The sequence below is a fragment of the Aphelocoma coerulescens genome, chromosome 5 (assembly GCF_041296385.1).
Source record: "Aphelocoma coerulescens isolate FSJ_1873_10779 chromosome 5, UR_Acoe_1.0, whole genome shotgun sequence".
Lineage (NCBI taxonomy): Eukaryota > Metazoa > Chordata > Aves > Passeriformes > Corvidae > Aphelocoma > Aphelocoma coerulescens.
The window spans coordinates 1,698,275-1,710,071 of NC_091019.1; the positions used below are offsets into that span (position 1 = coordinate 1,698,275).

General features: G+C 68.5%; 1 protein-coding gene across 1 annotated transcript; it reads left to right on the forward strand.

The window, feature by feature from the left end:
• Positions 1 to 4,934: 4,934 nt before the first annotated feature.
• Positions 4,935 to 11,795, forward strand: PKP3 (plakophilin 3). Its single transcript, XM_069016223.1, has 13 exons — positions 4,935 to 5,154; positions 6,123 to 6,199; positions 6,317 to 7,023; positions 7,406 to 7,529; positions 7,671 to 7,875; positions 8,078 to 8,252; positions 8,402 to 8,519; positions 8,733 to 8,900; positions 9,233 to 9,418; positions 9,536 to 9,689; positions 9,906 to 10,098; positions 10,490 to 10,577; positions 10,832 to 11,795. The coding sequence occupies exons 1-13, from the start codon at positions 4,935 to 4,937 to the stop codon at positions 10,865 to 10,867; spliced, it is 2,451 nt and encodes an 816-aa protein (XP_068872324.1). The 3' UTR covers positions 10,868 to 11,795.
• The last annotated feature ends 2 nt before the right edge of the window (positions 11,796 to 11,797 follow it).

Here is an 11,797-nt window from a genome sequence, read left to right on the forward strand (position 1 = left end):
CGTTTCCAAGCTAATTTCTGTGAAATTATGAGGTAGGAAGCTGTTTTCAGGAAGTTTTTGTCTGTTTGGTTTGGTTTTTTTTTTTATTCTTAAAAAATTAAAATCAATGTCTTGGCTGGGATTTCCCTCCGCTCTGTCACCCCCACACCCGGGTGGGGATGCAGGGCATGGGAGCCGCGTTGGCCTCTGTCCCTTGGGCCCCGAGGGTCCCCTCTCTGTGGTGGGAGTGGGCAGCAGCTTTCCGTGCTGTTTCCATGCGAGGAGGAGGAGGAGGAGGCAGCACCCTGTTTGATGCCCAGCCACGAGCCCGGGCTTGCTGAGCCTCCGCCCCACTCCTGGGCTCCACCCAGCTCCATGGGGGGCTGCCTGGGTTCCCTGGGCTCCTGCATGTCCTGGCACACTTGTCCCTGCCCACCCCTGTCCCAGCTCTGTGCTGGTGCTGCCCCTCACCGGAGTCTGTCTGTGGTGGCGTCTCGAGGCGCGTGTCCTGTCCCACCTGCCACGGGCTCCTGCTCCTCAGCCCGTCCCTCAGATCCCCTGGGCTCCTCCCTGAAACAGCCTGGCAGTTTCCCCCCGAGTGTTTCGTGCCCCATCTGCATCCCCCAGGCTCGCTCTGAGCATCCCGAGTTTGAGGTGAGGATGGACGAGGGGGGCTCAGCCACCCGAGTGCCATCAGCAAACAGCCCCAGTTGGGGGCTTTTTGTCCCAAATTCGGTAGCTGTGGCCCCAGGCTCTGTTGGGGAGGGACCGTCCTGGCAGGCAGGAGTTGTTTCTCCCCTCTCCTTGCCCTGCTCCCTGTTTTTTTGCAGCACTTTGGAAGCGCTTTGTTGTGGGCGAGGGCTGTGCCCGCTGCGCCGGGAGCTGGTCTGTGGCTGGGCAGAGCGGGTGGCCCCACGGCCCCCGGGCCACCAGTCCCATCCCAAAACCAGCCTGGCCTTAGGCACAGCTTTTCCAGCAGCTTCCCAGCCGGGAGAGCTCCAAAAGCCACCACCATCGGAGCAGGCACCGGGCCCAGCCAAACGCAGAGCTGCCGCTGGTGCTGGCAGGGATTGGTGCCAGCAGTGCCATCCCCACCCGTGCTGGGGACAGTTCGGGGCCGGCTGATGGTGTCTGCTTGGGACAGGGCCAGCAGCACAACGCCCGAGGGGTTGTTTCTGCCGCCGTGGCTGAGCTGTGGCCGCGGGATGACACAGGGATCACGGGGACTGCAGGAGCCACAGGGAGCCTCTCCCGGGCCAGGCGTCGGAGCCCCAGGTGACAGCGGGGCACGGGCAGGTCCCCGCTCCTGGAGGATCAGCCCTGGCCCTCCCTGCCCCGCGGGGACACTGCGAAGGCGTCGGGGCTTGTCCGGGGCGGCAGAGGCGAACTCCAGCCTGGAGTTCCCTCACCGAGGGGCTGCCCCAGCCACGGGAGTGAGGGAGGGGAGGTTGTGGAGGCTGGGGGGAGCATAGAAACCCCCTGACACCCCGGGCTGAGAACGGGCCACACGTGACAGCAGTGGCCGTGTGGAGGGTCCCGGCACCTCCTGCCCGGCACTGGGCTTTGCCGGGGGGTCCCCTCCTGGCATTCCCCAGTGAGCGTGGGGTGTGGTGGGGGGCCTGGGTTAGCGGTGGTAAGAGCTAAGTGGTGACCCCCCCCAAACTGGTTTGGCCCGTTTCAAACGCTGCCTCTCAGCTTATCTGGCTTCAAAGGGCTCCTGCTCCATCCCACGCACACAAACACGCTCCCTGTGAAGCAGGGGGAGCCCCTTGCATCCCAAAAAACGTGTGTGTCCCCCAAGCTCTGCCTCCCCTCCATCTTCTCCTTCTGGCACCCCCAAACCCTCCCTGTTGCACCCATGGGTGCCCCGAGCTGGGTGTTCGGGGGGACGTGGCGGGAAGGGCGCGTTGGATCATGGCCACGGTGGCGGTGGGGATCCCCGGGGACTCTTTGCAGCATCACGAAGGCGGCGGAGACGTGGCTCCGCTGTGGGGGGCTGGCTCCCCCGGACCCCTGGCCGCGCTGACGATTTTGAGGAGCCCCGGTGAGCCCCGAGAGCCCGGCCTTGGCGGGGAGGCGAGAGGTTCCATGCAAAACCCCGGCCCCAGGAGACTGGTTGGGCGAGGTGCGGGGCGGGCCCGCGCACCCCACGCCCGCCGCAGACGCCGGCGCCCACCCGCACCCGCAGCACCCAGGGCTGCACCTGCCCGCCCGAGGATGCTGCAGGACAACGGCCCCCCGGGGCCACCCACCCAGGTACGTGCGGGCCACTGCCGCGGCCATCGGCGCGACTGTCCCCACCGCGGGTCCCTGGGGCGAGCCGCTGTCACCCGCCCCCTGTCCCCATGCACTGGCCAGCCTGGTGCCGGGGGTCCGGGGCTCCAACGCGTGCGTCTGGTGGCTGCCCAGCCCCGGCCAGCTCTGGCCCCGGGAGGCTTTTCCCTCCCTGCCCGTGCCTCGCTGTCCCCAGCGTGGCTCCTGGCACGTGCGCGCCGTGTCCGGGCTGCGCGGGGCCACGCCGGCCACTCCCTGCCCCAACGCCGCTGGCCCCGGCGGGCACGGCCGGCCCTGGGGACCCGGGCGTGGGGACGGGCGCCCGGTGCTGCTCGGGGGGCGGGAGAGGACGCGGCGCTCCCGGGAGCCGGGGCTCCCCGGGAATGTGGCTCTGTCACCCCGCGAGGGAGTGACAGAGGTGCCTCCGGGCTGGGGGGGGGGGGGGGGGGGGGTCAGCGACTGCTTTAGGGATCCCAGACTGGGTTTATTTAACTCTGTGTCACTCCAGCTGCGCTGGGCTCCCCTCGGGAATCCCTCGATTTTGCTTCAAATGTTTTCTTTGTGCTGATTTGCTGTTTTTAAGCCCCCTGGTGTATCCCGCTCCTATCCAACCCTTCCCCAATTAACGAGCTGCTTGATGAGGCGAGCGCTGCCCATTCCAGCTCCAAGCGTTCCTTGAATCCCCCGGGACCCCCAAATTTCCATCTGTCAGCTGCAGGGCAGTGTTACGCTGGGGGAACGGGGTTTTGGGAGGGAGGCAGAGCTGGGGGAGAGTGGGGCTGCCAGGGGGCTCAGGGGTGTCCCCGGAGCCCCCGGGGCTGGGGGGCTCCTGGGATGATCCCGATCCCCCGGGATCCTGGCACGGGGACGGCGGGCAAGTGTTGGCTTGCAGAGGGAGCGACCCGCCCCCTCCGCCCGCTGCGGGGGGAACCCGTGATTCATCCGGGCTCGGAGGGCTGGGAGCGCCCGCCGAGCTCTGCCAAACTCGGTGCGCCCGTGGGGCGGTGCCGCGGTGGGAGAAGAGGGGGGGCTTCGGGGGTTTTCCTGGGTGCTGCGCCCCAAAAGGCTCAGGGGGCCCCCTGGGCAAAAGGGGCTCCCACAAACCCCAGAGCTGGGGAGGTGGGTTACCCCCACGTCGGTCCTCCGAACATCGGGACGGTGCCATCGCGGGGGATTTGGGGGGGCCGTCAGGGGCCCGTCACCCCAAACTGCTGGCCCGCAGCTTTTGCCACCCCGCCCCTGCGCCGGCTCCTGCTGACGGCGGCACATTCCTCGGGGACAGCCGCCCTTTTCACCCCCGACCGAAGCGCACACGGTGTCACCGCCGGCTGTTGTAAACGCGGCCCAGCCCGAACGCGCTGTCGCTGCCGGAGCGCTGACGCCAGGCGCTGAGCCGGGGCCGGCCGCAGAGCTCACCCCGAAGCGGCCGGGCGGTGACCCGGAGCCGCCGTGTCCCCGAGCAGGGGCTGAGGACGGCCACAGCTCTGCTCAGGAACGGGCGGCTCGCTCAGCGGGCTGCGGGACAGCGGCGGGGGCGTCCCGGGAGCTGATCCCGAGCACGGCGGGCCGGGGGGACGCGGTGTCCCCGGTCCGGCCGTGATGGGGCGGCTCGGCGGGTGGGGCGAGGCTAATTAGTACCTGTGGTGGCAGCGGGGCCTGAGTCACCGCGTTCGTCACCGCGGGCCCGCGGCGCTCAGCCGCCCCTTTTTTATTGTTGTTGTTTCTTCATTCCCCGGCTGATTTGAAAAGCAAAGCAGGGAGGGCTCAGCCAGGAGTTACTGCACGGAGCCCCCGCTCCAGGCCGGACCCCTGTGCACAAGGGGGGTCCAGAGTGCTCCTGGAAAGTGGCTTGAGGGATTTGGGGCTCCCTGTGGAGGCTCCCTGTGGAGGCTGCCAGTCAGAGTTGGCTGAGGGGTCTGACCCATGGGGGTCTGGGACACTCCTGGGAGGCCATGTGGGGGTCTGGGGCTCATTGGAGTGACAATATGGGGGTCCAGAGCCGTACAGAGAGGTCGTATGGGGGTCCAGAGTGCTCTCTGAGGAGGTTTCCTGGGGGCCTTGAGCTCATTGGGGGGGGACATTGTAGGGGTCTGGGGCTCAGTGCCAGGGCCATGTGAGTCTCTGGAGGTCAATGGGAAGGTTGTCCGGGGGTCTGGGACTCTCCTAGGAGACCACGTGATACTGCAGGGCTCACTGGGGGAGCAATGTGGGTGTCCAGGGTTCAATGGCAGGGATCTCTGGGATCAACAGGGAGGCTTCTGGGGGGGGGGCAAGATTCTTCTGCGAGGTTGTCTGGGGGTCTGGGGCTCACTGACAGAACAGTGTGGGGGTCTGGGGCTCACTGGTGTGGCTGCCCAGGAGTCAGGGGCTGGCTGTCTGAGGGGATCCTGGCTTTTCCCAAGGTAGGACCCCCCAGACCCCTGGACCACCCACCTCCCCCATGCCCTCGTCCCCGCGAGGTCGCCCCTGGGCACCTCCACCTGTGGCGGTGACGATGGTGATGGTGGCGATGGTGACAGTGGCCCCGGTGGGGCCCCCTCCTTTTCCCGGCGAGGCGTGGCGGCGGGGCGGGACGGACGGGCCGGGCCGGAGCCTCCCTACGGCTGGGGAACGCCGGAACGCCGCCACTGCCGCCGCTCACCTGCGCAGGGCGGCCGGGCTGGCCGCGGCCCCTCGCCGCCATGCAGGAGACTAACGCCTTCCTGCTGTCGGCCCTGCAGCCCGAGGCCGGCGTCTGCTCCCTGGCCTTGCCCTCGGACCGGCAGCTGGACGAGCGTGGCCGGGAGGCGGCCGAGGCCCAGCGGCTGCGCAGCGCCCGCGTCCAGGAGCAGGTCCGCATCCGCATGATGCTGCGGGGGCAAGCGCCCGCCCGCCCCGAGGACCTCGCCGACGGCACCAGAGGTGGGAGACCCCCCCCGGGACCCCATGGGAACACGCGGTGGGACGGGCGGTGGGAGCCCCTCGGCCGGCGCTGGGCTCTGGGCACAGCCGGGGTGCGGGGTGCCCCCCCCACGGTGGCCGAGCCCCCCGAACGCCCCCGAGCACCCCCGGCACTGGGATCAGGGGTAGCTCAGCCCCAGCGTGGGCTCGCTTCGCCCCACTCGGGGTCCCACCTCAGTTCCCCCGCCTGCCCTTGGAGGGCTGTGCGCTGGTGAGGCCCCACACCCTGCCCTGGGCCGGGAGGGGGGAGGCTTTTCCCGCCCTGGCGGAGCCCCCCCGGCCCTGAGCGGCAGCGCTGGCCGGGCTCCAGCTCCTCCATTTAACGTCTGCGCCTCCGCCCTGCCGCCCCGCCCGGCACCGCCGGGATCCCCCGAGCCCTGACCCCCGTGCTGGGGACCCCGGTGGTGGGGACAGACCCCCTGTGGCACCCCGAGGGCTGCCCCAGGCCTGAGTCACGCTCCTGGCACCACCAGCACTGGCGGCGTCCCCGTCCCGTCCCGTCCCGCCGGCGGCCCTGGGGCGGTGGCGGATGGGCAGCGTGAGGTGCCATGGGGTGCACTGCGGTGTCCAGGCCCTGCCAGGGTCCCGTTCCTAGGGTGGGGGAGCCGGGACTGGCTGTGGGGGATGCCTGGGCTGCCGATCCGGCTGCGGCGGGGGGGACCGGGCTGAGCCGCGGCGTCCCCGCCAAGGTGGCAATTAGTGCCCTCGCCGTCGGGGCACGGGGCGTGGCGGGGAGGCCACTTCTGCACCCCGTGGCCAGCGGGCAGGTGAAGGCAGCCTCCTCCCACCCCTTTGTCCCCCCAGCTCCGCTTGCGCTGCCGTGGTTCCCGCAGCAGGTCCCTCTGGGATGAGCTGGGGCGATCTTTGATCTCCAGGTCCCTTCCTGCCCTGCCCGTGCTCACGCTGCCTCCTCTGTCGCTGTCCTGCAGGTGGTCAGTACAGCTCGACCCTGCGCTCCTCCTTCAGCTCCCGCTCCCAGAGCAATGGCGTGGACCCCAAAGCCTCGGTACGTACCACGGCTCTGTCCCCCTGCCCGCCGCCTCGGCTGTGCCGAGGAGGGCTCTGGGCTCCCCCGGCAGGGATGGAGGGACGGACACCTCACCGGCCGTTCTCGCCCCGGCAGCTCTACCAGCCGCTGGCCAAGAAGGATTTCGGCACGGTGCGGGGCAGCGGCTGGTCCTCGCGCTCGGCCGTGGACCTCACCCCGCACAAGCGCATGGCCACCATCAGCAACGGGGGCCTGGCCAAGGGCCGCGCGTACGTCGCCGGCTACGCGGCCTCGCAGGCGCCCGCCGCCTCACCGCGGCCCAGCTCCTTCCACGAGCGCAACTTCCGCTGCCGGCAGAACCTGGACACGCTGTCGCTGCGCTCCCTGCGCCTGGCCGACGGGCCCCTCCCGCTCACCGACGACCGCTACAGCGTCCTGTCGGAGCAGCTGGACGCGCCGGGGCACCGGCAGCTCTACAAGAGCCAGGCCGCCGGCGGCTTTGGCCGCTCCTTCGCCTTTGAGCGGCAGCTGAGCGCCGGCACGGCCGCCAAGGCCGCCTGCGACTGGCTGGACGGTGCCGAGGGGCCACCGAGCCGCACCATCCGTGCGCCCGCCATGCGCACGCTCCAGCGCTTCCAGAGCAACAACCGCTCCCGGCTGAGCGCCGGCTCCTTCGGCACGGTACCGGCGGGAGGCGGCGGCGCCTTCCTGGGGCTGGGGGAGCACAGCTCCCGCGCCCCCTCCGTGCGCAGCCTGGCCGAGTCCGGCCACCACCTCGCGGAGCCGCGCGCCATGGAGATGTACAACGGGCACGGCGCGCTGCTCGGGCACCACGCCGGCGGGTGAGTGCCGGGGGCTGCTCCAGGGCGTCTTGGTCCTTGTCCCCACTGTGGTCACCTGCCCGGGGAGGGTGAACCCCTCCAGCTCCCAGTGGGTGTCAGGGGTGGGACGGTGGGCGCTGTTTGTTGGCGTGGCTACGGGGCACGGCATGGGCTGATGTCTGAGCGGGTCCTGCCTGTGGTCTTGGCTCCTCCACAGACACATCCTGATGTGGCAGGAGGATGATGCTCCTTCCCCTGGGAGCGGAGTCCCATGCCCAGAGCGCAGTGGGAAGCAGATGGGTTGGTGGGGCTCCTTGGAAGTGGGGGACGTGGTGGGGTGCAGAGCTGGAGGATCCTGTGGGACGCTCCGCTGGGGCTGCCCCTCACCCGGCCGTGGTTCCAGGTTTGACGACATCGACCTGCCCTCGGCAGTGAAGTACCTGATCGCCAGCGACCCCAACCTGCAGGTGCTGGGCGCTGCCTACCTGCAGCACAAGTGCTACAGCGACAGCAGCGCCAAGAAGCAGGTGAGCCCCCGGAGCGGCGGGAGCAGGGGTTTTCCCAGCGGGAGCAGGGGCTTTCCCAGCCCCTCCGACACCGCGGGCAGGCGCGGGGCCGGAGGGAGCCCCGGCAGCGCAGCGTGTCTGACCCCCCGGGCTGTTCCCCAGGCCCGCAGCCTGCAGGCCATGCCCAAGCTGGTGAAGCTGTTCAACAGCCCGAACCAGGAGGTGCAGCGCCACGCCACCGGCGCCATGCGCAACCTCATCTACGACAACGCCGAGAACAAGCTGGCGCTGGTGGAGGAGAACGGCATCTACGAGCTGATGCGCACCCTGCGGGAGCCCGACGACGAGCTCCGCAAGAACGTCACAGGTTGGGGACAACGGTGGGCTGGGCGGGGTCCCCCTCCCCAGGGGGTGGCACTCTACTCCCTTGGTGTGAGGGGAGCTGGGATGATGCTCCACAGGGGTGATCCCTTTGCATCGTTGTCAGCAGCGTGAGCCCCCCCAGGGAGGGCAGGTGGGGTGGATGTGCTCTCCAGCCATTCCGGTACTGAGAGGCCCCCTCTGTGCAGGGATCCTGTGGAATCTGTCCTCCAGTGACAACCTGAAGGATCGCCTGGCCCGGGACACGCTGGAGCAGCTCACAGACCTGGTCCTGGTCCCTCTCTCTGGGCTGGGGGGCTCGGGTGTCATCCAGCAGAACCCCTCAGAGGCAGAGATCTTCTATAACTCCACAGGCTTCCTCAGGTATCTCCTCCCGGTCCTCCCACTGGGAGCAAAGTTTTGGAAGGGAGGAGGAGACGGGAGCCGGGTCTGCAGGGCTCATTTTTGGGCTCAGGAGGGGGTGGCTGTGGGGGATCCCCTCCTCTCCATGACACAGCCCCGTTCCCATGCAGGAACCTGAGCTCTGCCAGCCAGCAGACCCGGCAGAAGATGCGCGAGTGCCACGGGCTGGTGGACTCCATGATCCACTACGTGAACAGCTCCCTGGAAGTGGGCAAGTCGGAGGACAAGGTGAGCCCCTGAGCTGGTGCTGGGGGGGCTGAGGTGCTGCTCCCCCGTCCCGTGGTGCAAAGGCACGCCTTGATGTGATGCTGGCAGAACCAGAACCTCCGGGCTCACTGGGCACGGCCGGTGTCATGACTCTGCCATGGAGCGTCCGTGCCAGCTGGACACACCCTGCAGGTGGCCCTGGGATGCCACCCTCGTGTTCCCTGTCCCCCCCAGAGCGTGGAGAACGCTGTCTGTGTCCTGCGCAACCTCTCCTACCGCCTGTACGATGAGATGCCCCCGTCCTCGCTCCAGCGCCTCGAGGGCCACCGGAGGAACGCCGGCGGCACGGTGACGGGGGAGCTGGTGGGCTGTTTCAGCCCCCAGAGCAAGAAAGCCCGGGAGGTCAGCGGGGGCACGTCGTGGCCGTGTCAGCAGGGTGGGGCTGGCGCTGGGAAGCGCTGGCAGCGGAGGTGATGCCAGGGCGGAGGTGGACGCCGGCCTCGGCTGGTGGGTGGGACACGGGTGAGCTCAGCGGAGGGTGAATCAGGTGTTTGGGGTGAATCAGGGTGCTGAAGCCCCGCTTTTCCATGCCATGGGGCATGATGCAGCCAGGGTGACCTGCCAGCTGCCTGTCCAGCCGTTCAGGCCAGGCAGGCAGGGAAAAGGGGACGCTGGCAGTGAGGGACACCGCGGAGGGGACAGCCCCGGAGTCTAACAGTGCCCGTGTCCCTCAGCACTACCTGAATGCGGACATCGTCACCTTCACGGAGGTCTCCAAGGACCCCAAGGGCATGGAGTGGCTCTGGAACCCGCAGATCGTGGGCATCTACAACCGGCTGCTGCAGCGCTGCGAGCTCAACAAGCACACGACGGAGGCGGCCTCGGGCGCCCTGCAGAACATCACGGCCGGGGACCGCAGGGTGAGGAGAGCCGGGCAGTCCCCACCTGGCAAGGAGGGCACCTGGGCAGGGCTCATCCTGACCCGCTCCCGGTGAGCGGGAGGAGGAGGAGTCTCCAAGGGGGTGTTTGCCTTGCAGTGGGCGGGTGTGCTGAGCCGGCTGGCGCTGGAGCAGGAGCGCATCCTGAACCCGGTGCTGGACCGCGTCCGCACCGCCGACCACCACCAGCTGCGCTCCCTCACCGGCCTCATCCGCAACCTGTCCCGCCACGCCCGCAACAAGGACGAGATGTGTGAGTGCCGGGGGTGAACCAGGCCCGGCGGGGGGGTTCCTCCCAGCCTTTTCCTCAGTCTGGCCTCCCGTTACCTCCAGCCACATCCCAGCCCCATCCTGCCTGCTGTGCCCCTGCTCACAGCTGAGCGTGCAGGCTGCTCCATCCCCTATTCCCAGACGTGGCTCTGTCCCCCCTGGCTCCGGCCGCCAGCCCTGACGTGCCCTTTGCCCGCAGCCACCAAGGTGGTCAGCCACCTGATCGAGAAGCTGCCGGGGAGCGTTGGGGACAAGGCCCCGCCCGCCGATGTCATCGTGAACATCATCGCGGTGCTCAACAACCTGGTGGTGGAGAGCCCCATGGCCGCCCGCGACATCGTCTACTTCGACGGCCTCAGGAAGCTCTTCTTCATCAAGAAGCGACGGGACAGGTGGGAGCTGCCGTGTCCCAGCTCACACCCTGGCTCCTGTCCTGCTCTCCCCTCCGTCCCCTGCTCCAGCACACTGGAAGAGGGACACAACTGTCCCTTCCCAAGCCGTGGTGATGGGAGTCCCCAGACCAGCTCAGAGTGGCCTCATGGCCACCTGCCAGCCCTTTGTTACCCCCTAAGGACGCCCCACCACTGCCACAGCTGCCTTTTCCCATCAGGGAGCCTCTCTCTGCTCCTGCCTGTTGTGGTGGGACCGAGATGTTCACCTCCTGCCTCTCCCCACCCACACTAAGCCCCCAGTCCCTCCGGGCCCCTCTGGGGTGGTCTCCAGTGGGCACTGTCCCGTGCTCAGTGGTGCCCAGAACCTCATTGCATCCTGTCCCTTTCCCAGCTCGGACAACGAGAAGTCCTCCCGAGCCGCCGCCAGCCTCCTGGGAAACATGTGGCAGTACACCAAGCTCCACCGGGACTTCAAGATGGTACGTACCTGTTCCAGAGCCTCCCGCAGCCAGCAGGGCCCTGAGGGAGATCCTGAGCGGGGATCCTGAGGGAGTGGAGGCCAGGGGATTCATCCTGGAGAGCCACACCACCCAAATGCTGCATGTGCTGGGTCCCCACTCCACGCCCGCTTTTCCCAGAGCCTTGTCCCTGTGCAGGCGGGGTGGGGACAGCGTGGCCTGTCAGTGCCGGAGCAGAGGGGCTCCGTGTGCCTGATGGGGCTGTCTCCTTGCAGAAGGGGTACCGGAAGGAGGACTTCCTCAGCCTGTGAGGACACCCTGGGAGCTGGAATGCCCCGCTGGGATGCTCCGTGCTGCCGGCCACGCCGTGGGGAGGCTGCTCGCCGCCGGACCCCTGCCCTGTAACCTAATCCCTACATCCCATGCACCTCCCCCTTCCGCCGGGTCCCCTTCCCCGGCCGGGGGACACTTGTCCTCCCTCCTGCCCAGCCTTAAACCCAGCTGCTGCTTTTGGCTCTGCTGTGGGGCCCCACTGGGACCCCAGTTATGGGGCTCTCCCCCACTCTCAGCCAGCTGTCTGCAAAACTTGGCTTGTCCTGCAGCTTGAAGGGGGCAGGAGCTGCAGGGATTTGGGAAGGCTCCTGTAGAGCAATTCTGGGGCAAGGGGGCTTCTGGGGGTGCTTCATCCCAGCTCCCTGAGCCGCGGGGCTGGGGGGCGTCCGTGCCCCGTGCCAGTGTGGGATGTGCTGTGCATTACACTTGTGTGGTGCCCTGGCTGGGTGGGGATGGGGCTTTGCATGGCTTGGGGGCTTGGAGGGCTCTGAGGTGCCTTCCCACAATTTATGGGGTGGCACGGCGGCTGCAGGGAGCTGGGAAGTGACACCGTGACAGTGCTGCATTCCCCTTCACGAGGGAGGGTGGGCAGGGGCTTGTGTCTGATGGGGCTGCCCCGGCCCTCAGTGCAGGAAGCCCGGGGGGGGCCTCAGGGCCCCATCTGTCACCCTGTGGGGACTGTCCCAGCGTGGCAGAGCCGCTGCTGTCGCTCCTCACCAGCTGTTGCCAGGGCTGGGCCCTGCTGGCGCAGCAGGAGCAGGATCCGGGCAGGGCCATCCGGGTCGTGTTTGCTGAACGGTGTTGCCCCGTGGGTGGGGAGATGCCCCGGGTGTCCCCAGTGTCCCCAGTGCTGGGTGCAGACGGCTCCAAAGCTCTCTGTGCCGCGGTGGTGGCTGGGAGGGGACACA

Excerpts from the sequence above, each read along its gene's own strand:
- PKP3 (XM_069016223.1), top strand. The coding sequence starts at position 4,935 with ATGCAGGAGACTAACGCCTTCCTGCTGTCGGCCCTGCAGCCCGAGGCC. Across the intron at positions 5,155-6,122 it reads CCTCGCCGACGGCACCAGAG|GTGGTCAGTACAGCTCGACC; the intron begins GTGGGAGACCCC and ends GCTGTCCTGCAG. Across the intron at positions 8,520-8,732 it reads TGGGCAAGTCGGAGGACAAG|AGCGTGGAGAACGCTGTCTG; the intron begins GTGAGCCCCTGA and ends TGTCCCCCCCAG.